Genomic DNA, 27,277 nt, shown 5'->3' on the forward strand with positions numbered 1-27,277 from the left:
GAGTTAAGACAGTATTTGGTCATTCGTTCATTTCTACTTATTTTTAATTTTTTTGCTGGGGATTGATCTCGGGGCCTTACACAGGCGAGGCAAGTGCTCTACCACTGAGCAACACCCCCATTCAAACATTTTTAAAGGAACCCAAATCAAAGGCCCACTTGAACACCAGGCACTATTATTGGGGCTGGAGATAAAGTAAAGAGGACAGGCAGGCAAGGTCCCCACCATCTTGGAACTTATCCTAACTTACAGATAAAGGTACTGAGGCCCAGAAAGCCAAGGCCCCCTCCTGATTAGTGGATGGAGGCTTAAGGTTGGGATTCAAACCAAAGTTTCTGCAACTCCAAGTCACCTTGTCTCAGCTACATGACCGAGGGTTGGCCGTATTTACAGAGGTCCCAGTGATGAGTGGGTGCATCACCGGTGTGTGGTCAGCCAAGGGGTACTGAGGAGCCCCACATGTTGGGCAGACGTCTGCTGGACACATGTAATGGAGGCTCTGAGTTCAGTCAGACCGTAAGTCGGGCTTAATTGTCTCCCCGTGCAGATCATCAAACCAGGATGGCTATGTGACTGCCCAGGGTCATCCAGCTAGGAAGAGGGGACAGATTGGGAGCAAGGCCAGTCAGATGGGGGGTGCCCCCGATGCTGGTGTCTACCCTGGTGGGTCCCAGCAGGACGCCTGGGAGGGGAGGGGGCTGAGGACCGGTGCCGATGGCCCTGTCCTGCAGGACGGAGCAGCCTTAGCTGTGCAGATTCCCACTCAGCCCTCAGAGCGGGTGTGAGCCTTGGGAACCCATCCTGGCCGGGACAGGAGAAGACGAGAGGGACACACCGAGTGTTCCCACGGTGGCCAGAGGGAGGGACAGAAGCAGGGAGTTTAGGAAGGGCTTTTCACCCTGGGCAGGAGGGAGGCTAAGACTTGGGCCGAAGAGCTCTATGGTGCTTGCTCCTCTCTCCAGGGAGTGGCCCCGGGCTCTAGAAGAGGACGGCGTAGGTGGCCACAGTGTAGGTGGAGGCCCCAGGAGGAGGCCAGTGGAGGCCATTGTGTTTGGACTGGAGCTGATGCGGTCTTCCCAGACCCACTCACCCTCTGGAGAGGTCCCGGCTCCCAACTCCTCTCCAGCTACGCCCCCCCACACACACATGACCATGACAGTGGGCGGGCGGGGGCTGTGCCAGGGGTGGTGGGGGTGGTGGAGGGTGGAGAAGCCAAGTACCTCACCATAGCCAGGATGACCCCTGAGCACCGCAGATGCATGTTTAGGTCGCCTTTCCTCCTTCCCTCTACCGTCTTTGCAGCCTGGGTGCCTGGCGGCACCGGCTCATTTTCAGAAGGGGGATCTGATCAGATCAGAGAAGCTGAGCACATCCCCAGGGCGCCCAGCCCGCCAGAGGTTGAGTTCAGATCAGAAATCCCACAACCAGGAAAACCCGCCACAGCCACTTCCACACAACAGGCTGGAGCCTTGGCTCTTCCCACTGGAACAGGGGTAGAGCCAGGCAGCCCGGGAGGGGCGGCTCCACCTGTTGCTGCTGTCCTGCAGGGCACCAGGGCACGAGGGACAGGACCGCCCTCCCCCCTCCCCCCAGCTCCCACCCATTGTCACCCAGCCCTGCTATATTTAAGATCAGGCCGGCTCCAGATCACATTCTTCTCCCAGTCCTTGCTGAGCCGAGGGGAAGAAGAGACCAAAAACCCTCTCACCCTCACGAATTTTCTCCCCAGAGACTCGTAAGTGGACGCAGCTGCTTCTGTGAGTCACTTTCCAGGATCGGGGTAAGGAGGGACAGCTCCGGAAAGTGAGACCCTCAGCTTTCCACTGGGGGGTGGGGTGTGTGTGTGTGTGTGAAAGCAGTCGGGAGATCTGAGCTCAGGCAGCACCCCAAGTGAACAGGGGGAAGAGGGGATCCCAGGACCTTCCTGTGGCCGGGGTCATCTGAGCCGAGTCCTCTGCAATGTGAAGGCTCCACATAAAGACCCTTTGGGGATGCTCTGGGGACTGGAGTCTGCCGCGCCCCGCTGCGGGCTGGCTGGCTGAGCCTTCTTGGCCGAGCCCATAGGCAGAGAAAGAGAGCAAGCCCTGGACCCCGGGGGTGGGGGTCTCAGAGCCGGGGGCACTGCATCCAGGGCCTGGGCTGACTGGCTGGAAGCTGGGGCCAGCTGGGCAAGGAGTGGCCGCAGCTCATCAGAGCCAGGCCATTCTAGCCTCCGGGAAGCCCATGGCCACAGCACGCCCCAGCACGCCCCAGCCAACAGTCCCACAGGGCAGGATGTGTCCGCCTCTGCCCACCCTGGGCGGCTCCTCTGCGTTCAGCTGGGGGGGGGTGCACCAGCCACATCTCACTCTCCCTCTTGAGGAAGGGGAGGGGTCTCCTGGGGCATCTGCCAGGACCCTGCCCCACGGGGCCACACTATATTCTGGGAAGAGGGCCCTCTGGCCCTGTGGGAAAAGGGCAGCAGAGGCCACCAACTTGTGCCGCTTAATCCCACGCATCAGTCAGAGCTTTAAAAAGCATCAATGGCTCATCTGCTAAAGTGGGGGTCTGGTTGCTGGAGGCCCCGGAGGTCAGGGCTGAGCGCCAGGCCCGGCCCCACCACGGTGCTAATCAGAACAGAGCATCCCGGGGAAGGCAGCCAGGGTGGAGGCCAGGGAAGGTTAACCCCTGGCTGCTGGGGCCAGGGCCACAGTGTCCCAGGAGAACAACGGGCGTCCAGCTCCACACACGCAGGTTTCCAGCAGTCTCCTCCGGGGTTGGGAGGAAGAGAGGTGGACGAGCAGGGCTGGCGATTTCTCGGGTGCAGAGAGATCCTCTTCCATTGGGAGGAGCCAGACCCGAAGCCGAAGGGGTAACTGTCAGCTGTGTTCCGCTGAGAGCCTGGGCAGGAGCCAAGGGAACTTCAGGGACAGGTCTTGGTGGTGGCTCACTCTGCCTTCGTCCACCCTCCACCCTGAGGGCCTCGGCTTAGACCCGCAGAGGGAACAAACATTTAGGAACTGGAAGGCACAGGGGCCCACTGAGGCCGACCCTCAGCAGCCTGAGCCCCCGATACCCCACGGGCCCCTTTCACTGGACTCAAGTTCCCTGTCATGGACCCAGAGAAAGGGTCCCCGGGTGCTTTGTTCACACCCAGGTCACAGGATTGTCTCCACACATGGTCACCTCCAGGGGCCTTTCTGGAAGTGTGGGGCTAGCACAGGAGGAAGGCTGGGGGGCAGTCTCTCCTTGACCACTCCCTTCCCCAAGTCCAGACAGGGCCCTCCCAGGGGAGCCTGACCACCAGAATCCCCACCTGGAGAGGGTGTGGGAGCATTCAGGGAGGCCACCAGGTGACCTGTGGTCATGGCTAAGCACCAGGCCTCCCCTGACCTTTGCAGCCACATGAGGAGTGGTAGACCCATTTTACAGGTGAAGAAACCAAGTCACAGGGTCCAAGGCCACATGCTTGTGAACTGGAGTAAGGGGTGAGGATCAGAGGGTCATGCCTACAGGCTGGCCCTAGAGTCCCTGCAACAAACCACTGTGTGGCCAGCATCTCAGGTTGGACCAGAGACCAGGGGAGGAAGCCGTGGGCAAGGGCAGGACAGTGGGCACCTGCCGGCTCTGTGTCCTAGGTGGCCTTGCACAGCAGGGCCAGTGACTCCCCAGTGACAGCCTGCCTCTGCCATCACAAGCAGGTCCCTCTCCCTCACAAGCCTCGGGTCCCCTGTCACCCCGAGAGAGAGAGCCCCTGGCCCCTGGCCCTGGCAGAGATGTGGGCAGATGCCTGATGGAATGACCGTGCACCTTGGCCTTGGCAGGTTGTCGCCCTCGCAGCCATGACTCTGCCCCACAGCCCGGAAAGCGCGGGGGGGACCCAGCCCCCCCAGGCCGTGCAGGTGTACAGGCTGGAACACCGGCAGGAGGAGGAGCACAGGGAGGAGCGACAGCACAGCCTGCACATGGGCTCCTCTGTGAGCAGGAGGACCTTCCGCAGCAGGTGGGGCACAGGGTGCCCGCGGCAGTCACCTCCCCGGGGTCCCCAGGCAGAGGTGGGAGGCGTGGCCAGCCCTCCAGAGGTCCCAGTCTGAAGGGGAGGCACAGCCGTCCTTCCCGAGATCCCATCCTGAAAAGGGAGGCCCAGGCCGGCCCCCAGAGGTCCCTGTCTGAGGAGGGGCCTTGGCCTGCCGGCTGGTGCCCTGGGGTGCAGCCCTAGTCTCAGGGGCCCCTGAGCCAGTCCTCAGGAATCACAGCCCCCCTCTCCTGGTGCAGTGAGGAAGAGCATCAGTTCAGCGCTGCCGACTACGCCCTGGCCGCTGCCCTGGCCCTGACGGCCTCCTCAGAGGTGTCCTGGTAAGTCACATGGTCTTCCCAGGGAACCCTGGCCAAGGAGGGGCCATCCTGTCCAGTCCCCTGCCTCCCTGCAGGGCTCCCACACGGAGCTTACAGAACCCGCCCAAACTTCCACATCAAGAAAAGGGCTGGACAGGAGCCTCAGCCCAGAGCCATCTCGCCCCAAAGCCACTGCCCTATGGAAGGGTCCCCACCATGGGAGGGGCCGCCCCATCACCGACAGTGAGGGAGGGGCTGAGAGTGGAGGAGGAGCCAGTAACAGCCGCAGGTCACACACAGGTTGTCCACAGGTGGGGAAGGTCTCTGAGAGTGACACGTCACAGGCAGCATGTGGCTTTGGGCAGGGGCCTAGGCTGGGAGGTGTTGGCCACCCTCTTGCTGACCTGAAGCCAATCACTAACCTAAGGTCCTGTGAAGTGGGGCCACCAATGCCTGTCCACCCGCCGTGGAGAACACAGGCCGACAAGGTCTGCGCAGGCCCCTAACATAGCCAAGGCCCTAACGTAGCCAAGCTTTTATTGAGCACCAGCTGCAAGCAGGGCCCCCTCAGGACGTTTGGAGGCAGGACCAGAAGCAAAGAGGTGCTTTTCCTCAAGAAGCGTGAGGTGCCACCAGCATTGCCGGCCTTGGGGACAGAACTGGCCAGGACAGCCGGGGCCCTGCCGGCCTCGCTGAGCCCTGCCGGCCTTCTCACGGCAGGGAAGCCCAGCTGAGGCGCCAGACCTCGGCCGTGGAGCTGGAGGAGCGCGGGCAGAAGCGGGTGGGCTTCGGCAACGACTGGGAGCGCACGGAGCTGGCCTTCCTGCGGACCCGGCGGCTGCTGCGCCAGAGACGCGACTGGAAGGCGCTGAGGCTGCGGGTGAGAGTGTGGGCTGGGAGCCCCGCTGCCCCTGTGACCACCGCAAGGCCCCACCTGCACTGTGTCCCCTGTCGAGAGGCACGCGGGGGAAGACGGGCCCTGGGCTGGAGCCCTGGTGCCTCCACCCTCTCGCTGTGCGACCTGGGGCAAGTGGCTTGCTGTTCCTGAGCCTCAGTTTCTCAATTGAAGCACAGATGGGGTTCTAAGGGCTCCCAGGGCTGAGGTGGGGACAGTGAGTCACCTTCCCAGCTATAGAACCCAGAGAGCCCCAGGGAACGCCTCCCTGACACACCAGGCACTGAAGCCACTCCCCGGCCCCTCCCAGGGCACACCTCCAAGGGCTTTCTCACGTATGTCACATCTTCAGGGCTAAATCCCGTGGGGTGGAGCAAATAGGATCATCACCCCCATTTCTCAGGTAAGGAAACTGAGGCCCTGCCCGTGGTGCACAGCTAGTAAGGGGCAGAGTCAGGCCCCAACCCAGCCCAGCCCGCCCCCTGCCCACTGGGCAGCACTGCCCCTTGACTGGAGGGCCAGCCCCCAGGGTCTGACTCCAGAGTCTGGGCAGCAAGGAAGGGGGACGGGAGCAAAGGTGGGGAGACAGGTCACCAGGCGTCACGCATGCCCGCCCCCCTCCAGACAGAGGAGAAGGTCCGGGAGGCCCAGGAGCTGAGGGAGCTGTGCGCCGGCCGGGGACCCTGGTTCTGGATCCCGCTCCGCTCCCACGCCGTCTGGGAGCACACCACGGTGCTGCTGACCTGTACCGTCCAGGCCTCGCCGCCACCCCAGGTCACCTGGTAAGCGGCCCAGCCCCAGAGTGCCCCACAGCCCAACGCCTCCCCAGGGGCTCCCCCAAAGCCACACGCCACAGACCCTGAGCTCTGCCACCCCCAATAGCAACAGCTGGGGAGCCACAGACCTGGGTTATTCTTAGCCTCCCTCCAGCGGGGGCTGGGAGACAGGCCACGGAGGGGCAGCCTTGTAAAAACATGATGCTGGTGGCGCTGGGAGGAGCTGCTCCGAGCCCCGGGTCTCAGGGGTGGGAGGATGATGGCAGGAGGCAGGACAGTGGCCGGGGCAGTGGGAGAGGCGGCGGGGAGGGACTCAGGCCTGGGCAGGAGCCCGTGCCCAGGCGCGGCCTTCTCTCTCTGCTGAGTTGATCTCAGGCATGTGTCTTGACCTTTCTGGTCCAGCCTCGCTGTCCGAGCTGTAGAATGGGCTGAGGGCCGTTCCACTTGCCTGCAGCAGACATTCTCAACAACACAGAGGACCTCAGAACTTAAAGAGGGCCGGGGAAGCGGGGGGCGCCGTTGGTGGGAGCGTGGCCATAGCAAAACCCCGGAGCTAGGCCCAGCTGGGTTAGGTGGGCTGGCACAGCCAGGCCCTGGAGGGAGACATGTCATCCCACGGTGGAGCCACCGTGTACCCAGTTCCCCTGCGCCTGAGGCCCTTTGCCAGGCACCTGGGAGCGAGGAAGGGGTTTGACAAATTCGTACTAAGAGTGTCACCATCTCAGGCCCCGACTCAGGCACTGGACGCAGGAAAGACCCAGAGTGTCACCCTCAGGGAGTGCTCAGGCCAGAGAGAACGGGGGTCACAGAGAAGTGCATTCGTGGGTCACATTCCAGATCACAGAGGAGGTGAAGGGCAGAAATGGCTGCCGCGGCAGGACGGCTCCTCCTTGGCATAGGAGCCCGATCTCCAGGGTGAACAGACTGTGGTCTAACAGGAGTGAGAAGACAAGCACACAGATAACCAGGAACACAAGACAAAAGCAGCATTTTGTACTTGGACTCACTTTACATTGACCCAGCGCTTTTCTCTCATTTGAGCCTCAGAGCTACTCAGAGAGGGAGACTGTTGCCCCTTTCTCAGGAGAGGCTATCAAGGCCCAGAGAGGTGAGGTGACTTACCTAAGGTCACACAGCCAGCGTGAGCCAGGATTCAAACTCAGGGCTCCTGCCTCCAAGCTGAAACTCCTCCCACTGGCCTAGAGAGCCTGACAGTAGTCATTACGCTGTAATTTCTCTTAAATGCACAGAATGCTCAGGAAGAGAACACACTTAGGCCAGGAGCAACCAAGAGAGGCGTCTCGAGGGAGTCGGCCTTGGGGCTCCTCACTGCCAACCAGCTCTTATTCAGAGAAGCACGCTGGGCGCTGGGCCGGGAGCTGGGGTTCCACAGGGCCAGGAAGTCCCTACGTGTATATTGGTCCCATAGTAGGAGAGCTTCCAGCACCAGCGTGGGCTAAGTAGAGGTCAGAGCCTCAGCTGTCGGGCCCCGCAGCCAAGACCTGAGGCCCCCGTCTTGGCATTCTGCGGAAGCCTCTGGTGGGGAAATAGTTTCCACTCCTGCCAACAAGGTTGCCACCACAGAGAGCCAGACATTTCTTAAGAGGGTGGAAACCAGGCCCGGCCCCCTCCTGCCCCAGCGGCTCAGGTGGCCCCGCAGCTCCTGGCCCAGCGCATGGTTTTCCACGCGCCCCTCGGGCAGGGCCACTGACGTCCTGGGATTGGCCTCCAGAGGTTCCATTCAGGCCCTGGGAGAAACCCAGCCCTAGGTCAGAAGATCCTGGCTGGTCAGGCAAATCCATTCATTCAGCAATTAATGAGCACCTTCTGGATGCAGAGGCACCAAGGGGACCCAAACGCGCAGCCTCACTCTAGCGAGGCAAACACTTGGCTGAAGGGACTTGAAGTGGTGTCCCTGAGAAAGGACCCAGTTTGCCGTGGAGGAAGGGCAGGGATTTGTTCTCGAGGAGCCTGGGGGAGGACGACCCCAGGGGGCTCCCAGCATCTCTGCCTGGAGCTCCACGGGAGGAGACGGGAACCCAGGTCAGGGCATCCAGGGGGCCCCAACACCCTGGGGGTTCCAGGGACACAGGAAAGGAGAGGAGAGGCGAGGGAGGTAGTGTGGGCGGTGGGCTGGCGCACTCTGGGGACACCTGACTGCCCAGCCATGGACCCCTGGAGTGTGCAGAGCTGGGGGGGCAGCACCCACCGTCCTCCACAACGGGACAGGTGAGGGGTCCACAGCGCGCCCAGAGAGGACCCCAGGGACCCATGCTGTTAAAGACCAGCATGTTAAAACCCCCGGCTCTGGGGCTCTGGGGCTCTGGGGCTCTGGGGCTCTGGGGCTCTGGCCAGGTTACCTGAGGCCAGTTAGAAGCAGCCTCTCAGTCGAAGCAGCCTTCAAAGTAAAATCCAACATCAAAGTATGTGCAGAGGAGACTCAGATAAACGATAGAGACCTCACTCCTTCCCGAGGGCCTCTCCGAGCCAGGTTCTGGGCTCTCTCCTCACCTCAGTGGTCTCTGTTAATGTGGTTCTATTATGGGATGTCACTTTGCACTGTCCACACAGCCCGGCCTTCGCTGGCCTGGCTGCACGGGGAGTGGGGACACAGCGGCCCAGGGGCAGGGCAGGCTGAGCATCTGTGTCCACCGCGGCAGCGGCTACAGAGCCCAGCCGGCCTGAGGTGTCTGGAATGTTCCTGACAGGTGTGGGGTGGGGTCTATTCCTGGCCCTGGGACCTGGGAGAGCCAGAGAGATTGGGTGCCCAGATTAGGCCCCTCCCCATAGGAGACTTAGTTGGGCCCCTTTCCTAAGAGGGCACTGCCCCGGGACTGTGTGGGTGTGGTGCTGTTTGGTTGCCATGGAGACAAACAGGGAGGCCAGATCAAGGAAAGCAGCGCCATGAGTCTGGGGCGCCCTCTGTTGGCAATGAGGAGCACCCTCCTCTTCAACCTTAATCACCAGCACGGGGTCAGAGAGAAGCCTTCACATGGTCGCCCCATGAGACTGACCATACAATGGCCTCTGGAACACAGAGGCCCAGAGAGGGGGCACTGAATTTCCCAATGCCACACAGCATACTGTGTCAAGAACCCAAGCCTCCTAACTTTTACTGACATTTACCCTCTTCCCAGCATTGACTCTTCAGGCCCCAGACCCCCAGGCCACCCCACTGTCCCACCCATATATCAGGGAGAATGATACCCTAGAGTTCACAGAAAACAGAGGCAGTGTCCAGGGCAGGTGATCTGTTTGACCACCTGGGGGAGCTTAAAAGATACGGATGCCCATGTCCCACCTCCTGAAGTTCAATTTCATCGATTTGGGATGTATCCTGGGCATGGGCTGTTTTACGTCTTAAAGAAAGTAGGAGGTGATCTTTCTCCTTCCCCATCCGCTCACACGCAGCCCTGGTCTCCAGGGTGCTGAGCAGCGACCCAGCCCTCTTCCTGCCACAGGCAGGAAGGCCGAGGACATGAAAGGGGGCAGAGTGTGTCACCAGAAGCGCCACATGCCATTCATCCTCACTTGCCGTCAGTCACGTGGCCACGCCTCGCAGAAGAGGGGCCAGGAGTCGTGCTGCCTGCGGGGTGGCCCGGGGGTGAATCCCGCTCCTTCAGGGCAGAGTGGCTACTGGAGACCCATGAGCAATGCCAGAGGCAGATTCCGCGGAGGCCGGCATTGGGGTGCTCACAGGCAGGAGGCGTTTGGTTTGGTTTTGGTGCCGGGGACAGAACCCAGACCACGGGGAGGCGAGCGCTCCACTGCGGAGCCCCACGCAGCGGAGATTTTTAAATCCCCAAGTGATTCAAATGACACCCAAAATTCAGAAGAGCTAACCTGCCCCTCCGAGAGGAGGAAAAAGCCAGACGGGGTCCCCAGGGTACCCCTGAGGTGCCCTGGGAGGAGGAAGAGCAGCTGCCCCCACTGTGGGCTCTTCTCTGCCCCTAGAAGGGGGATGGACGTCTCGGGATGTACAGCGCGTGAGGCTGGGGAAGCTTGCCACACCATTCACTTCGTCCTCAAGGTGGCCCTGAGAGGCCACTGCTGTTACACCCCCATTGCACAGGCTGGGACAGTGACCGTGGCACCCTGGGCAATACAGGTGTGCACGCAGCACACAGCTGAGGCTGGAACCCAGGTCCGAGAGGCTCAGAGCCTCCTGGCCTGCCACAGCCACCGTGTCTCCACAGGTACAAAGATGACGTGCGCATCGACCCCCGACTGTTCCCCGCCGGAAAGTACCGGATCACCAACAACTACGGGCTGCTGACCCTGGAGATCAGGAGGTGAGGCTGAGAAGCCAGGAGAGACCCTGACCCCCGGGGCCCAATACCACTGAAGCCAGAGCAGGACCCTGAGCCCTTCCTCCAGCTGTTCCCCCAAATTTGCATGTTGGGTGCTATTAAAATAATGACCCCCAAGACGGAGCCCCCCCCCTGCCCCCAGATGCAGCTTCAGTCGGTCTGAGTGGGGCCCAGGAATTAGACACACACACACACACACACACACTCACACACGATGCCCATGTCTTGGAATGCAAGATGAGAAAATTGCACTCAGGTTCGCGGGCCGAGTGCTGAGCCTGGCTGGGAAAGCTCCTTCCCAGGACAGAAACCCCTGTACACACACACACACACACACCTGCACCCACACGTGCAAGGGAAGCAGTTGCACGGGAGAGAGGCCTTTCAGGAGATGCAAAGTCGTAAGCCTGATTCTGAAGGAAGAGGCGGGTGCTTGGAGGAAGCACATGGGACATGCAGGTGTGACTGTCCCAGATACGCACCCTTCACACAGCTGCCCCAGGTCGAGTTCCTCCCGGGACACAGCCCTGTACGAGGAGCTTTGCACCCATGATGCATAATGCCCACCACCAAAGCACTGCTGTCCCCATGTCCCAGGTGGGAAACAGGCTCAAGTGTCCAGACTTGTGCAGTAGTGCAGGGGGGGGCCTGGGGCGGGGCCAGTCCCTCGGGTCTGGGTTTCCCTCCAACCCACGGAGCCCTTCACTCCAGCCAGCTCAGCCTCAGAGACGCGAAGACGGACAGGACGCCGGTCCTTCCTTCCGGAAGCAGAGGGGGACCCGGGCATAAATACCTGAGCACACCAGGCTACCACAGGGAGGGGTCCCGTGGCGTGGGCAGTCAGGGAACACAGGCAGGGCCAGGGACCTCGAGACTGGCATGAGACAGAGGGGTGCCCACCCTGCATGGTGGGGAGTGAGGGGAAACCAAGAAGCCTCGCGGCTTGCTGAGGGGGCCAGATGTGCACATCCTACTGCCTGCTGTCTTTGTCACCAAAATGCCCAGGGAGAGAGCCAGCCCACACTTCCTCCGGGAACATGACAGGGTTGGCCTGGCTGCTGGTAAGATCCAAGCTTGAGACTGAGAACACCTGGGCTTCTGGCCCAGCTCTGGCACAGATGGGCATAGGCCTTGGGCACATCTGTCGGCTGCTGTTAAGAAGGGAGGAGGCCTGAGTAGCAGGCAGTGCCAGGAGAGGGCTTATCACCTTGAAGCTTGATAGAATTCCAGTGGCTGTGTGACTCTGGGCAAGTCAATTCACCTCTCTGGCCCTCCAGAGTCACTAATGACAACGCAATGCAGCACATGCTATTTTCAAAGCCCTTTTCCCCTGAGGTGGTGGAGGCTGGTGTGTGTGTCCCCAGTTTCTCAAAGCATAGAGAAGTGCCAAGGCCAAGCCCAAAACATAGAGCCTTGGCCACCCACCGAGGGGCACCTGCATTTCCCACGGAGCCCAGCAGTCTCGGGGACTTTTCCTTCTCTCTCCAGAGTCACCACCGAGGACTCGGCCACCTACACTGTGATGGTGAAAAACGCCTTCGGCCAGGCTTCCTCCTTCGCCAAAGTCCTCGTCCGCAGTAAGTTTGCTGTCCCCAGTGGCCCAGGCTGAGCATGGCAGACCCACGACAGGCAGATGACAGTGGGCCTCTGGCACGGGTGTCCCCTGGGATTGGGGATCAGGCCAGCCATGGAGGCTTGCCTCCTGCTGGCCTCTGGAGCAAGTGGGAGCCTCCTCCCTCAGACTGCCACGGCAGCAGGGCCAGCGTGGTGGCTGATGGTGGAAGGCAGGTCCCCTGCCCGGGATCAGCGTCTGCCTTCCCTGAGCTGTGGCCCTGCACCAAGCACCCCGCACGGCGTCTCTCTCCACCCTGGGCTGCCTTCAGGGCCATCCCTGGCACGGATGGCACCTTCGTGTGGACTGGGAGATGAATTGGAAAAAAGGGAACCTTCCTCCAGGTGGATGCTGTCCCCACACCAGGCCACGTGACATGGCAGGAAAATTTCAGCCCCCGCCTGCCTTCGCAGTAGATGCCTTTGTGCGGGGCACAACCTATACAACTGTTCAGGACGACCTTCCCTGCCTGTCTCCAAAGAGCATGCTTGGACTCGGGTCCTGATCCGGCTGAGGGCCTGGTGGTCTGGCCCTGCCAACCCTGCTGAGGGGTCCTCAGGGGCCAAGACCAAGCCTCCCCACTTCCACCTGATCCCACTGGCCCTCTTGGCTTCTGGTGTACATTCCCAGTTGAACCTGGACCCCTGCTGGAGGTCACCCCACGGGCAACGGAAATCACAGCAGGGCACCCGGGAGTTCTCCAGACCTGAGTTCCCATCCCTGCTCTGCCCTCAACGCGCTGTGTGATCCTGGGCAGGGACCTTCGCCTCTCTGAGCTATAGGTGCTCACCTGTGCAAGGGGACCCTCTACCTGGCTTAGGTGCTCGTGTTGATTAGATGAGATGACACAGATGGCGCTTGGCACACAGTAGGCCCTTGGGAAAGGATAGCTCCCCTGTCCCTCTGGGCCACCAGGGCAGGGCACTGTCCAGGGGTCTACCTACGGACCCTGCCCTCAGGGCCCCCGGGAGTGAGAAGCCTCTCCCCCTGACCCAGGGCAGCTGTCCTGGGCAGTGGACAGGCTGGGGCCAGCCCCGCCCTCCCCACAGCCACAGGCCTTGTTAAACTGTCCTTCGCAGCCTCCCCGCCCTCTGCCCTGTTCCTCAAATAGCTCTTGGAAGGCCGCTGTCCTGGCTGCCAGGCCAGGTTCTGAGTGGAAACTTGAGCTGCCCCGTAGGCCTTGGCCAGAGCCAAGTCCAAGGTCAGACAGCAGGACCCTGCCTCTCTGTCCACCCGCCCCCCACATCCCTGTCCTTCCCTCCGTCAGGGCCAACAGCTGCAGGTCCATGAGCTCAGACTCTCGCCAGCCCCTGCTCAGGACTCCCCTCGACCCCATCACCCCTCATCTGCATGGTGACTTCGGGGTCTGAGTGGAAGGCCCCAGGCTGGGAGGCAGGGCCCTGGTCTTCCTCATCTCCCCCCGCCCCGCCCCGAGTCTCCCACTGGCCTCTGTACCACTGGGGCAGCCTCCTGCCCTGCTGGACCTCACTCAGGGAGGACCTTTCCAGGGACGGGGTGGGGGGGCATCCTGGCCTCAGGACCCTGGGGTTCGCTGGGTGACTCTGCCCCAGGTTCCTCATCTGTACGAGGACAAAGGCAGCAACAGACAGGGCTGGGTGAGGAGTAATCAAATTAGCATAAAGCGCTTGGTAAGCACTGTGGGCGCCATGGCGGCTCCTGCCCATCCCCTGGGGTCACGTGGATCGCACCCTTAAGCCTCTGATGGGCTGTCAGTGCTGATCCCACCAGAAAGCCCAGTGTCCCTGACCAGGCTCCACCTCTATGAAGACACTGTGTGTCCTGGAGCCAGTTGGGACAGAAGAGGGAAACCAGCATTTACTGAGCACCTACTGTGTGTCAGGCTCCGGCTGAAGGCTTGACTCTCGGGATCTCATTCATTCCTAACCCCACCCCCATCACCAGGTAGGAATTCCTGACCTGGTTCCACTGACGGAGAATCGGCCACAGGGGCCACTGACAGCGCAGGACCTGAACCCACATCAGGGCCATGCCCCGCAAACCTGTAGGAATGTGGGGTCTGAACGCTGTCCAACTCCGTGTGTGTTGATTTTCAGCTTACCTGGGGAAGGATGCTGGCTTCGATTCAGAGATCTTTAAAAGTAAGTGAGCTGGGGGCTACTTGGGAGGCCAAGGCAGGAGGATGGCATGTTCTAGGCCAGCCTCAGCAACTTAGCGAGACCCTGTCTCAAAAATAAAAAGGGCTGGGATGTGGCTCAGTGGGGGAGTGCCCCGGGGTGTAAGTAAGTGGGCGGGGTGGGGGTGGGCCTTCACTGGGAGAGGGTGTCGGGGACTCCTTAGTGTAGTCCTTGTCAGAACAGACCCATCCACTGTCCACAAAGCGCTGTCCACTAGGAACGACCCTCATGACCCACCCCACAGCTGCGCCCAGAGTCTGAGCTGCCCTTTGACCAAAACTGGGTCACAAAGGCAAAAAACGAAGGAGACCGGCCTCGGCCCTGGGATATTGCTCTTGGGGCTTATCTGCCCCCTACTCCCCCGCCCCCCCCCCGGGGCCAGGCCCCTCTTGCCTTGTCAGTACTGTGCTGGGAGAGCTGAGTCCCAACCCACAGGCACAGGGACGCCCAGGGCCTCCCTCCCACCCAGGCCCCAGGTCGGGGTGGCATCTCAGACAACTTCTGCCCTGGATTTCTGTCCCTGTCCCAGGATCGCTGTTTGGGCCCAACGTGGAATTCACGTCGGTGTTGAGGCCCGTCTTCGCCCGTGAGAAGGAGCCTTTCTCCCTGTCCTGCTTGTTTTCGGAGGACATGTTAGACGCGGAGCAGAACATCCAGTGGTTCCGAGATGGTGAGGACCCCCGGCCTTCAGAGGCACCCCCCAGAGAGGCCAGAAGCCAGAAAAGGCCCAGAGGCTGAGACCCTCCCCAATGAGACTCAGACGTGCCCCTCCCCCACCCAGCACCAGCTGCCTTGTGGGTGCCAAGGAGGACAGGAGCAGAGTCAGGTGGGGGCCCCAAGCACCCACGGAGTGCTAGGCCTGAGCTGGGGCCTGGGCAGGCAGTGGGTATAGAGGAGCATGAGCTGGGGACCAGGAGGAAGCCCTGGGCACAGCCCAGGCCCCTGAGGCTGGGCACTGGCTCCTCCCTCCCCGTGCCCCATGACCACCCAGGGCATCTGAACAGCAGCAGGACCTTGCTCGGAGCAGCCTGCTGTGTCCAGGACTCCCCAGAGTCAGGGTGCCATGTGGGTGCCAGGCAAATGACTGTTAGGAGACCTCTGGGGATGTCCCAGGCCAGGACCGTGACAAGGACTCAGCTAAGCAGGAAGAGGTGACCCAGCAGGGGGGAGAAGGACAGCTGGGCTTCCTGCCCCATCCGTGACCAGCCTGCAGCCAAAGGTCGAGGAGCACAGCTTCCCCCACCCCAGCACCCTTGGCTCTCATCCCAGAGCTGCACCTGCTGGGGACACGGGGGAGGGGAGGTGTGGAAGTCACCCGAGCCCTGAGGAACAGCTGCGGTAACAAGGCTGGGATGTCCCCCAAACCTGTGGGTCATCTAGAATAGAGGCGCTGGCAGGAAGGAAGTGCCTCTCTGCTCAGAGCAAAGAGAGGGATGGCTCCCCAGGGGCCGGGCTGGCCACTCCCTGCACCCCCCAGAGTCCCTGAGAGTCCCTATCAACTCACTGACATCCCACCCATGGAGCCCCTCAACCGGCCCTCTGCCCTCCTCACTGAGAGACCCCAACTCTCTCCACGAGACCCTGGCCCCTATATGGAGCCCCAGCCCTCAACCCGGGGGCTCTGTAAAGGGGGCCTCCTTTATTAAGCTCCCAGGTCCTACCACTGAGCCCCCCTCACTTTCAATAAGCTCCCCTTCTTTGAACCCCTGATCTCATACAGAACCCTCTCTCCCTTCCTCATAGAACCCCCAGTTCCTCCCCTTGCCAGCCATTTCCCTGGACCTCCACTTTGGCCTTGAACCCACCCCCACCTTGCCCACCACCCCCACCATGCCTACCAAGCCCTGCCCCTCCCCCAGCTTTCTGCAGATTCCAACTACTCCCTTGGCGGAGTCCTGAAGTCCCCACCCCTACCTGAGCTGAACCCCAGACTGTAGCCACACCAGGCTCTCTCTCTGCCCAGCCAGGCCTCCAGCCCTGCAGAGCTGGTAAAGCCAGGATCCCCCAAACTCATGCTGGACCCCCTTCTCCATCACAGGTTGGCTACTGAGGTCCTCGGGACGTCGGCAGATGCTCTACGCGGACCGTAAGGCATCCCTGAAGGTGTCCTGTGCCTATAAGGAGGACGAGGGACTCTACACCATCAGGGTGCCCTCACCCTTTGGTCCCAGGGAGCAGAGCACCTACGTTTTCGTGAGAGGTGAGGCGTGGGGTGGGAAGGTGGGTTGCTAGGACCCAGAGGCCAAGGCTCCACCCTGGACTTGCTGGCCATCTGCCTCTCCTGGGGCCTCAGGTTAGGTCCTGTCTAAGAATCCCTGTGGCCGCCTGTGACCCTCCAAAAAGGATACAGGCAGAGAGGCGGAGTGGGTGGGGACTGGGGAGGTGGGCTGCGGGTAGGCTGGGTCCTTCTGGTCACCTATTGAGTTCTGCCGCCTAAACCTTCCCATCTGGGTTTGACTCCTGGCTTGGCCACTTCTCTAGCTGGGTGACCTTGGGCACGTTACTTAAGTGGGAGGTCACTGTGGGGCTCGGGGGTTAACTATGCCGCTGACCGAGCCTCTGTGCTCCCTCTCGGTGTCAGATGCTGCAGCCGAGAACCCAGGGGCCCCAGGCTCCCCGCTGAACGTCCAGTGCCTGCACGTGAACAGAGACGGCCTCATCCTGACCTGGACCCCGCCCAGCGACACCCGGGGCAGCCCCATCACGGGCTACTCCATCGAGAGGTGAGCGGGTCTCTGGAGAGGCCGCGTCCCCAGGGTAGAATTCTGCCTGGTAGCGAGAACAAGAGTGGCGGCCACAAGAGAAAGGAGCCCCGTGCCTGGCCTCCGGGAAGCCTCCCCTGCTTCTTGGCCCAGGGCAGGAGGTTGACCGAGTTGGATGATTTCGGGGCAGAAGAGGCGTCCATGCTTCAAACCTGTGTCAATCGGATGCCTAGAATTCTGGGCCAAAACAGAGGGTGCTGGAAACCCCAGCACATGAGAATGTGCTGGCCACTCCCCTGTGTCGGGTCCTGGAGGAGAGGGCACAGTAGGAAGGGGACCAAAGGCTAGGGACCGGAACCCGTGCCTCTTTCATATACTGTCAGTTCTGAGGTCCCCGCTGGAGAGAAACCTGCTAATCCTCCCCCTTCAGGACAGTGGACGGCCATGTGTCCCTGAGGCTGAGCCAGGACTGTGCCTTGCCTTGACAATGTCCTCTAAGAGGGAGGGGGACTTTCTAATGTCTCCACACATGGAGGTGACGGTGCCCGGGTCACACTACTCATCAGTGGTGGAGGCAGGGCTTGAACCCACACATGAGCACTGCCCCGTCCAGCCTGTGACAGCCACATGTGCTGCCCCCACCCATAGGTGTAAGAGCCCGGGGCCTGGGGGTGCACCTAGAAGGCGCCAAATTAGGGAGTGGACAGTGCTCAGTGAAGTCTGCCTCTACTGCTCAGAGCAGGGGACCTGGGGTGGAGACAGTGCTCCTGTCTCTGAGGGCAATGCCCATTGGTGGCACGATCGTCCTAGCTGGCAGGACTGTGGTGAGCAGGGGTGAGGGTGGGCGGGAGGCACAGCCCCAGGCCCAGAGCACAGCCCAGGAGAGGCGCAAACCTGGAGGGCTTAAGGCGCCGGCAGGGGCTGAAGCCAGAGCCTGTCTCCCACAGGTGCCAGGGTGACTCCAGTGAATGGGTGCCCTGCCACAAGGCCCCCGGGGGGACCTGTCGGTGCCCAATCCAAGGCCTCGTGGAAGGCCAGAGCTATCGGTTCCGGGTGAGAGCCATCAGCAGGGCGGGCAGCAGCCTCCCCTCCAAGGCCTCGGAAGTGGTCGTCATGGAGGACTATGACGCAGCTCGGAGGAAGATGGGTAAGGACAGAGGCCCTGAAGGACGTTCTGGAGCATCAGTCAGGGCATGCTCAGGAGCGCCTCACCCGGGAGACACAGCCTCACTCTAAGGGGAAGACACACCCCAGGCCCCAGGGAGCCCTAGCCTGAGGGGGAAGGTGCAGCCAGTCTGCTGAACCCACCCACAGGAGGCACCAGTCCAGGGAGGACTACGGCTTCCTCAGGTCCTCAGCCTGATGGAGGAGAATGGGCTGCCCTCAGGACCCCTGCCTGGGGGAGTGTGGGGACCTGGCCCTCTCAGCCTCGGGAGTCACTTAGCTTTGCCCCTGCTCGGTCATGCCCAGGCCCATCATGCCTCCTGTCTGTCCCCACTTGCCTCGAGAGACAGAGCATCTCTCGGCCTGAGAGCAGCAGGGCTCCACTTTGGGCTCCAGAGAAATCTGGGCCCAGAGGGCACCTGCCTGAGGTCACAGAGTGAGGGCTGCCCAGCCAGGACCAGGCTGCATTCAGAACCCGGGGTGGGGCAGGCCCTGGCTGCCTCCTGACCCACCCCACGTGCTCCATCCTCCTTCCTAGAGATCCCCTTTGACCTGGGCAGCAAGATCACGGTCAGCATGGATGACTTTGAAGGTATGAGTGCCCCTCCCAGGCCCAGGCCTCCAGTCAGCTCCTACGGTCCTGTCCCCCAGAGCAGGCACAGGCTGGCAAAGCACAGAAACCGTCAATGCTCAGGGTGCCGGGACGTAAGGGGAGAGGGTCAGTCAGAAGAGGCACAGGTGCCGGGGTCATTGTCTCCTGCCTGGCTCTGCCTCTCCTGGAGGAGGCGGTCCCTAAGGAAGAGCCCCGAGCAGGGCATCAGGAGACCAGGGTCTGGCATCAGCTCTGCCTGGCCTCGCTGTGTGGTCTGGAGCAAATTCCTGCCCCTCTCTGGGCTCCGGCTCGCTCCTCTGTGGAATGAGGGGCTGAGATGAGGGGTCTCTGAGCGCCCACCCGTCTCTGCCCCGGGTGACTCCAATTCCAGATGCTGTGACCATTCCTTCACCCCCGACCAACGTCCACGCCAGCGAGATCCGAGAGGCCTACGTGGTTCTGGGCTGGGATGAGCCGCGCCCCCGGGGCAAAGCCCCACTGCAGTACTCCCTGGAGAAGGTGGGAGCCCCGAGGACCCAGCCTGGGAAGTGAACCCGGGGTGCGGGGAAGCACTGGGTACTCAGAAACCCCAGGCAGTGTCCCTGGGGGGCAGGGGAGCTTAAGAGAACAGAAAAGATTTCCCTAACACAGAGGCAGGGGGATGGATTAAATGGCCTTTCCCACTAACCCTGAGAGATTAGTTACTTACTGACAGCAGTTCCTAAGGCTGTTCATGAAATATACAAAATCAAGAGGTGCAGACAACAATATCCACCGTTCCCTGAGCACCCCTGCCCCCAGTCACTGGTGTCAGGTCACACTTGGGTCACATGCATCTTCTTGGCAGGGCCATGATGGGAGGGAAGCCAGGCTTTTGCCCACCAGCCAGTGACACAGGCTTTTGCCCACCAGCCAGTGTCCAGCACTCGAGGTCAGTCCTCACTGGACACAGAGAGGGTCAGGGCACACTGTGCGGGAGGTGGACCCATTCATCTGGGGTGGATTCAGAGCTGGGGAGGCGGCAGAATAGAACACCGCACGGGTGTTAAGATCTATTCGGATTCAGGTTTCCGCTGTGTGATCCTCAGCCAGTTTCCTAACTTATCTGAGCTTCCTCCCTCCCAAAGGGAAAAACCTGCCCTAGGAGGATGAAATAAGACACAGCACACAGTCAGAGGCCGCAGCCCCTGGGCTGTGAATGCTTCCTGAGAAGTGTCTTTGACTCCTCTCCCTAAAGGCAGAGACTAAGTTTCTCTTCTCTTTACTCTCTGTGCCCAGAACAGTGCCTGGTACACAGCAGGTAACAGTAAAGGCTTCCAGAATAAAAGAACCAGATATTTCCAGGGAGGAGTCCCGAGCCCTGGTTATCCAAATGGGCCATCTTCCCACTCCCAAGTTATTTAGTTTCTTGCTGCCTCCGTTTCTTTTTGGGTAAAATCACACACAGCTCGCAGGGTTTGTGGGAGGACCAGACTTATTAAAACAAGCAGAGACAGCCAGGGGCCTGCTCAGAGGTGTTCCTTGAAGCTACTTTCTGGGCCTCGCTGGGTTCTAGGCCACTGGAAGCCTGGAGAGGAAAGACAGGGAGGCAGGGACAGTGGCTCCCCTGGTGCTCCTGGACCCCAACACTTGCGTCCAGACTCAGCAGAAACGGTCTCCTGGGGCCTCACTTGCCCAAGTCACCCCTGGCTCTTCACCCTCCATCTGCCCAGAGGCTCAGGGTGGACGAGCCTGTTGGGTCCCCGAGGTCGTGGAGAGTGAGCAGGTTTAAAGGCCACATCTACCATAGGGACGAATTTCAGGCAAGTTCCCAAAAAGCCTCTGAACCCGTTTCCCCCACTGGTGGGGAAACTAACATCTATCTGGCAAGACGGTTGTGAGACCTCGTCCATTTATTCAACGATTCATCCCACGCGCTTGAATTACTCTTGGCCCTGGCGATGCACGGGGTGGGAAAGCCGGATAAACGAGATAAATCAGAAAAACCAAAGCTCTTTAGGTCAAGAGCTGGTGGAGGCGCTGAGGAGAGAGAGCTGGGAGGGGCACCCTGGAAAACTCTCCCTGGAAAGGCGAGTTTTCAGTAAAGGAAGGAGAGAGACCGGGCAGTGCAAAGGCCCTGAGGCCAGACCTGGGCCACTGAGGAGCAGCAGGGAGGCCCAGGGCTGTGGCAGGTGGACAAAGTGGGGACTGGATCATGGCCAGACAGGCAGCCGAGCTCAGGTCATGGGGAAGCATTTTTTTTGGGGTCAACGGGGGGGCTTAGGAAGGTTCTGAGCAGACAGGGGCCTAATCTGACTTGTACCATAAAGGGTGCTTTTGACAGCCATGTGAGGAAAGACGGAGAGGAGTCGAAGGTAGAAACAGAGAGGCCAGATAAGGGGCTAGCTGAACAGCTAAGGTGACCAGTGATGCTGGCCTGGATCAAGGTTATGTGGCAAGTCATGGCTGAACTCTGGAGAGGTTTTGAAGGTGGAGCTTGTCAGATCTGTTGATGGAACGCATTTGGGTGTGAAGGCCTGAGCCCAGGAGGGCTCCAAGGATTTGGGCCCAAGCCCAAGAGTCTGGCACAAGGCGGACACATGGGTTGGGAAACCCCAGATTGAGCCCTGGACTTGCTCAGTAGGCGTCCAGGTGGAGAGATGGAGGAGGCAGCGGACAGAGCTCTGGGGTGCTCAGGCAGCCCCTGTGGGGGAGAGAAGCTCCCGAGGACGTGTGGGAAGGTCCCGGCCCAGAGCCAGGCCCCAGCCATCCCTTCACCAACGCTGTTCCTCCTTCTCTTCAGTCGGTCATAGGGAGTGGCACCTGGGAGGCCATCAGGTCAGAAACCCCTGTCAAGTCCCCGAGGTTCGCCCTTCTCGACCTGGAGAAAGGCAAGTCCTATGTCTTCAGAGTGCGGGCGATGAACCAGTACGGCATGAGCGACCCCTCGGAGCCCAGCGAGCCCATCGCCCTGCGGGGCAAGCCAGGTACCGCGCGATGCAGCGAGGGGCGCGGGAGGCAGGCTGGGCCACCAGCATCCGGGGCAGAGGACCCAGCGGTGCAGGCTGGGAACCCCTCCTTGCCCCTGACCCCTTCAACACGTCATGATCTCAGGCCTGTAAAGTTTCATGATGTCAGAGATCACATTCTCATCAGGTGCCGTGGCACACGCCTGTAATCCCAGCAGCTTGGGGAGGGGGGCTGAGGCAGGAGGATCGCAAGTTCAAAGCCAGCCTCAGCAACTCAGTGAGACCTTGTCTCCAAATAGAAAACAAAAAATGGCTGGGGGTGGATCTCAGTGGCTAAGCACCCTGGGTTTAATCCCCAAAAGAAAAAAAGGAAAGAAATCCCATTCTCTGGGCAGCAGGTTCAGGGAGGTGTGGACATTTTTCTCAGATGAACAATTTACAGGTGACAGGGGCCAGCTGGGTCCAGCACAGGAGCTTCTCAGATCTAAAGGTCTCTAGATCCTGCCTGCAGCCAGAGGCCTCCCAAGCAGGCCCCCTGTTCCCTCCTTGAGGGGGCCGAGCTGTCCCACCCGAGCCCTGACTCATCTGCAGCACAATGTGGGCCTGGGCAAGCCATGTCCTGGCTGCAAACCTTGCCATCCTCACCTGCCAGATCCATTGCTCTGAAGGCCCTGGCTGCTCTCCCTCCAGCTCCTTCTGAAGCTCCCAGCTGCAGCCCCAGCCTGGCTTCGACTTCCCTAGGCCCCCCTCCTTGGAGGCCCTCGGAGGCCTCTGGATTCTGGGGTTCTTTGCTCTTTCCTGAGTCAGATCAGAAGGGTCTCTGCAAGCAGCCACTGCCAACTAGTTCTTTAAGGAACCAGCAGCCATCCCAAGAAGGCCCTGGGCCCATGTGGGGATGATTTCAAGTCCTGTATTTGCTCTGCTGTAATAGGGGTGTATGTGTGTGTGTGTGTGTTTACACATATGGCACCTATGAATGGGGTTCCTGAGTGACTCTCCCTCCACCCAGCTGCACCCACCACCACACTCCTCAATCTCAGAGGCTGAATGGGAGGCAGGACCTTCCTGCACGTGGGACCTTGAGTCTGCTTCTCAGTTTGTGCTCAGGGCCAGCGTGGTGGCTGGTGGGAAGCAGACTGACAGAAGCAGGAATCATGCTGGGCAGGTGCTAAGTTCAGACTTTTCCTGTTGCCTCCGAGGCTCCACCAGAGCACAAAGGAGATGTCGGAAGGGAAAAGGTAGACAGGCTCTGAGGTCAGCGGAGGGCAGAGCTAGAGGTGAGGCCTACAGAGGCCAGGGCTGAAGCACTGGAGAGGCGGGAGCCTCCGGAACAAAAGGAGAAGAGAAAAATGGAGTAGGTTAAGAAAAAAAAGTTGGAGCAATCCCATTTGGGGGCAAAAGGAAGACAGAGAGCCGCCAATGGATGTGTAAGGACTTTAAGTGAAGAGAGAGCTAGGAAGATAGTATACCTGCTATCTGTCCATCCATCCATCCATCCAACCATCCATTCATCCATCCATCCATCCACCTATCCAACCATCCATCCATCCGTCTGTCCATCCAACCAACCATCCAACCATCCATCTGTCCATTCATTCATCCGTCCATCCATGCATCTGTCCATCCATCCATTCATCCAACCATTTATCCATTCGTCCATCCATGCATCTGTATGTCCATCCATCAATTCATCCATCCAACTATCCATCCATCTGTCCATCCATGCATCCATCCATCCATCCATTTATATCTATCCATCTAACAAATCATAGCAGCCCCAACTTAAGGAGCTTAGTCTCCGAGAGTCTTGAAACTCAGTAGATAAATTTTAAGGAAAGAAAATCAAAGTTTCTTGAGATTGAAGATAAGGACTAAAGGAGTGATAGATTTGTCACTGTCAGATTTGATGACATCTGAGAGACCACAAGGATCAACGAATGAGGGTTTTAATGTTTAAGTGAAGAAGCGACACGCTCAGAAGTCAGAGGAGAAAGGACTTTAGGACAGGAGAGTCTCAGGCACACTTCAGGGACTGGGAAACTTTGAACCAAAGCCCCATCTGGGCCATAACTCAGTGTCTTCTCTCTGCCCCGTTTCTGTTCTACAGCTACTCTCCCTCCCCCAGCTAAAGTTCAAGCCCTCCGAGACACACAGACCTCTGTCTCCCTGGTCTGGGATCCTGTGGACGGGGGCACAGAGCTCCTGGGTTATTACATCTACTCCCGGGAGGTGGGGTCATCTGAGTGGCAAACAGTTAACAACAAACCCATCCAGGACAGCAGGTAAGTCCAGCTCCTGGTCAAGGGCATCCTCAAAGAGGGGCCATAGTAATACGGAAGCCCACCATTTCACAGGATGAACCCTGGACCCTGTTCCCGGCTCCTTCATATTTTAGGTCCTCGAGTCTCACTGTGACCCTGGGTTTATGACAATGATTCTTAGTGTCATTTTACTCCCACAGCTAGTAAGTGCAGGATCAGGGATACAGACCCAGATGGCCTGTTTTTGACAGTCACTTGCCAAGGTCATGCTGTTTGCAGGAGACCAGGGACAGAGGTGACCACTGACTTAGAGGAGTCCTTGCAGAACAAGATTCGCTACAGAAAAATGTGGCCAAAGAAAAGAGAGGTCTACAAAAAGAGGTTTTATTGAGAAGGGACAGAATGAGAAGGACAATTTTCTCTAAGCCTGGGTGGTCTTATTTGTCCCTGGATGACAGGTCTTTGGGGGGTGATCTTTAAGAGGACTCTGTTTTTGAATCACAGCATCAGTGCAGACAATAACAGACACGCTCTTTTTCAAGGCTAAGGCCCAAGTTCTGAAGATGCGCAGGTAGCGCTGGGTCAGATGCCGCCTTGGCCTTGGTCCCTTTTTCTGTGTATTTGCCCCTTCTTGGAGGTCCCTGGAGAAGTCCTTTACAACCTCGAGGACAACAGCCTCCGTGGTGCCTCTTTGGGCATCACTCTGGAATCAAGGGCACAGTTTTTAGAGAAGAACTGGCCCAGAACCCTCAGCCCTATCACTCATTTATTGCACAAGGTTGTTCTAGGAAGTTCAGAAAGCCTTGGGGCCGTTCAGCCGTCCCTGAAGGCCGCACCGTCCTCGCCCAGGTTTACAGTTCCCGGGCTGAGGACGGGGAGGGAGTACGAGTTCTGCGTCAGGTCGGTCAGCGAGGCAGGCGTGGGCGAGAGCTCGGCCTCCACTGGACCCATCAGGGTGAAGCAGGCACTGGGTGAGTCCAGGGGCAGGTTCAGCCCACAAGCCTCTGGGGCAGCCTGAGCTGGCTGGGAGCGGGGCGTATAGGTCATATCCTGGAGGGTGTGACCCCAGCCACCAATGGAGCAGAAGCCCTGTGAGGGGCACAGGAGCCCCCTAACCACCCTCTCCTTTGGGGAGAAGTAACAGTGGCCTGGGGTCTTGGGATGAAGCCTGAGCCCCTTCATCTCTATGGGGTCGGGAGGCCCCCGGGTCTGGAAATCTGAGGCCCAGTGCCCCGGGGAGGAGGGGTAGATGCTGCAAGGCTCAGGGAGCAAGCCCTGGAGCAGGTGGGTGCCCCCAAGGGTGCTCAGAGCTCCCCCAGACTCCACCACCCAATCCAGCACCCTAAGGAGCAGCACCTCTCCTTCCTGCCTCCTGTAGCTACCCCGTCGGCCCCGTATGATTTCGCCCTCCTGAGTTGTGGGAAGAACGAGATGGTCATCGGGTGGAAACCCCCCAAGCGTCGCGGAGGCGGCAAGATCCTGGGCTACTTCCTGGACCAGCACGACTCAGAGGAGCTGGACTGGCACCCGGTCAACCAGCAGCCCCTCCCAAGCCGGGTCTGCAAGGTGAGGCTGTAGTGTGGGCCTCATCCCTCTGCGGGGCAGGGAGGGCCAAGCTGGAGGCTCCGAATCTGAAGAAGGCCTCCAGTTGCCCTGCCTCCCACTGCAGCCAAGTTCGAGAGCAGACCTCGCCGACAACCCTGTTGAAAGCCCCCACGGACCTCCTGCTCTGGATCCCGCCCTCCTCCTCCCTTCCCCAGCCCTGCCTTTCACCTCTGTGTCTGCTCCTCCAGGTCAGTAACCTTCAAGAAGGTCACTTCTACGAGTTCCGTGGCCGGGCGGCCAACTGGGCAGGTGTTGGCGAGCTGTCGGCGCCCAGTAGCCTGTTTGAGTGCAAAGAGTGGACGATGCCCCAGCCAGGTGAGAAGACGGGGGGCTGAGGTCCAGCACCTGCCCTCCTGTCCTCCCCACAGGGACAACTGAGGAGAGTCGTCCCACTCCCCAGCCCCAGGTCTCCGGCCTGTGCTGTCAGTCCCAGACCCCAGACCCCCTCTACACAAACGAACCCTGAAACCCCTGATGCACACCAAATTAAACCTGCCTTAGGGGACCTCGACTGGCCCTGTACCCCAGCACATACTACCCCCCGATTCAGCACAGCATCCAAGCTCAATTCTGCCCACAGACCAAGGCCACACTTGCAAGGTGACCAACTCATCCCAGTTTATCCACAACCTTCTCAGTCAACCACGGAAAGTCAGGAATACCCTCCCTCCCGGACCAACGGGAACAGCTGGCCACGCTGTGCACTGCTCCCGTAACCCCCGCTAGCTTTCTCACAATGAGCCCCCCAATGGCCCCCGAGGAAGGAACCATCGTGGCCTCTGTCACTGCTCAGTTTAGATCCATTTTCTACACAAAACCCTCCCCTGGTGGCAGGTAATTGCAATGTGTAGCACTTTTAGAGGTAACAGTTAATTACCTGGGTCCTCGCTATGTCCCAGACACTGCAGCCTGAGAACAGCCATCACGGATCACCCCCATTTTACAGATGAGGAGATAGGAACGTGGAGGTTAAATCACTCACCCAGAGTCTCCACCATGGCTCTGGAGGTCACAGCCTTTGCCTCTGTACTGGACATTAGAATGGCAATGACATTAGAAAGAATCACGCCGTCTGGGATGGGGACAGAGAAGGTCAGGGAGCTTCCTGAAGGGTTGATCTTGCATGAGGCCAAGGCCGCCCAGGTCCCCACTATACCCTTCCAGTCTTGGTTGTGACTGACAAACTGGCCACTCGGCTCACTGCCCATCTGGCTGCCCAACCCCACCTCTCTGCCCTGTTCCCCTTCTCCACAGGCCCCCCGTACGATGTGCGGGTGTCTGAGGTGCGGGCCTCCTCCCTCATGCTGCAGTGGGAGCCCCCGCTGTACATGGGGGCTGGGCCAGTCACAGGCTACCGCATCAGTGTCCAGGAAGAAGGCTTTGAGGAATGGATACCAGTCACTGCAGACCCCATCCCTGGCACCCACTTCAGGGTGAGTTCCTGCCCCTTCATAGAACCCAGGACCTCGAGGGTGCTGGGCAAGCCTCTACCACTGAGCCACACCCCCAGCCCCGCCCCTTCCAGCCAGCCCTGAGCCCTCTCTGCCCCTGGATATGTCCTGAACCACAGGACTTCCTGGCTGAACAACCATCAGAGAGCATGTCCCTCACTCAATGGCAGCAGAGGACCAGAGCGGGAAGGTGGGTTACCAGGGGTCACACAGCAAGCGACCTTGTAGTAGTAGGTCTGGGCAGGTGGCCTCACCCTGCTCCACACTGAATAGACTCCTCCTTAAAAACTCACTTGAAAGTCACCCGGTTATATCAGCATTTAGATGCGCTTAGCCCTTGACGGAGGAATGCTGCCTCTAGGACTGAATCGTAAAGAATGATGCAAGGACCTATCAGTAGGGGGGGTGCTGAGATATGCTGAGTGTGTCCTTCAAGTGGAGTCCTGTGCCAGGTGGTAGAAAGAACAGGGAGTATAAGGAGTGACAATAGT

The 27,277-nt window shown here is 59.8% G+C and overlaps 1 protein-coding gene across 3 annotated transcripts in view; it reads left to right on the forward strand.

Annotated features, from left to right (window-relative positions):
* The first annotated feature begins 1,624 nt into the window (after positions 1–1,624).
* The window catches only part of Myom3 (myomesin 3), a 43,405-nt gene continuing 17,752 nt past the window's right edge, over positions 1,625–27,277 (forward strand). Inside the window, exons 1-20 of one of the 3 annotated variants that reach the window (XM_046418909.2) lie at positions 1,625–1,757; positions 3,804–3,982; positions 4,255–4,335; positions 5,035–5,194; positions 5,834–5,991; positions 10,182–10,277; positions 11,784–11,872; positions 13,983–14,027; positions 14,593–14,733; positions 16,102–16,263; positions 16,645–16,786; positions 17,713–17,912; positions 18,468–18,521; positions 18,913–19,040; positions 21,304–21,487; positions 23,577–23,751; positions 24,580–24,701; positions 25,109–25,296; positions 25,524–25,650; positions 26,590–26,768. In XM_046418909.2, the coding sequence (XP_046274865.1) occupies positions 3,822–3,982; positions 4,255–4,335; positions 5,035–5,194; positions 5,834–5,991; positions 10,182–10,277; positions 11,784–11,872; positions 13,983–14,027; positions 14,593–14,733; positions 16,102–16,263; positions 16,645–16,786; positions 17,713–17,912; positions 18,468–18,521; positions 18,913–19,040; positions 21,304–21,487; positions 23,577–23,751; positions 24,580–24,701; positions 25,109–25,296; positions 25,524–25,650; positions 26,590–26,768 (2,592 nt within the window). In that variant the 5' untranslated portion in view covers positions 1,625–1,757; positions 3,804–3,821. Of the gene's footprint in view, positions 1,781–3,803; positions 3,983–4,254; positions 4,336–5,034; positions 5,195–5,833; positions 5,992–10,181; positions 10,278–11,783; positions 11,873–13,982; positions 14,028–14,592; positions 14,734–16,101; positions 16,264–16,644; positions 16,787–17,712; positions 17,913–18,467; positions 18,522–18,912; positions 19,041–21,303; positions 21,488–23,576; positions 23,752–24,579; positions 24,702–25,108; positions 25,297–25,523; positions 25,651–26,589; positions 26,769–27,277 lie in introns of all 3 variants that reach the window. The other 2 variants (XM_046418910.2, XM_058571054.1) reach the window with 2 other exon arrangements.

Source organism: Marmota monax, unplaced genomic scaffold, assembly GCF_021218885.2.
Source record: "Marmota monax isolate L192 unplaced genomic scaffold, Marmota_monax_Labrador192_F-V1.1 WCK01_AAM20220418_F8-fsc00008, whole genome shotgun sequence".
Taxonomy (NCBI): Eukaryota; Metazoa; Chordata; class Mammalia; order Rodentia; family Sciuridae; genus Marmota; species Marmota monax.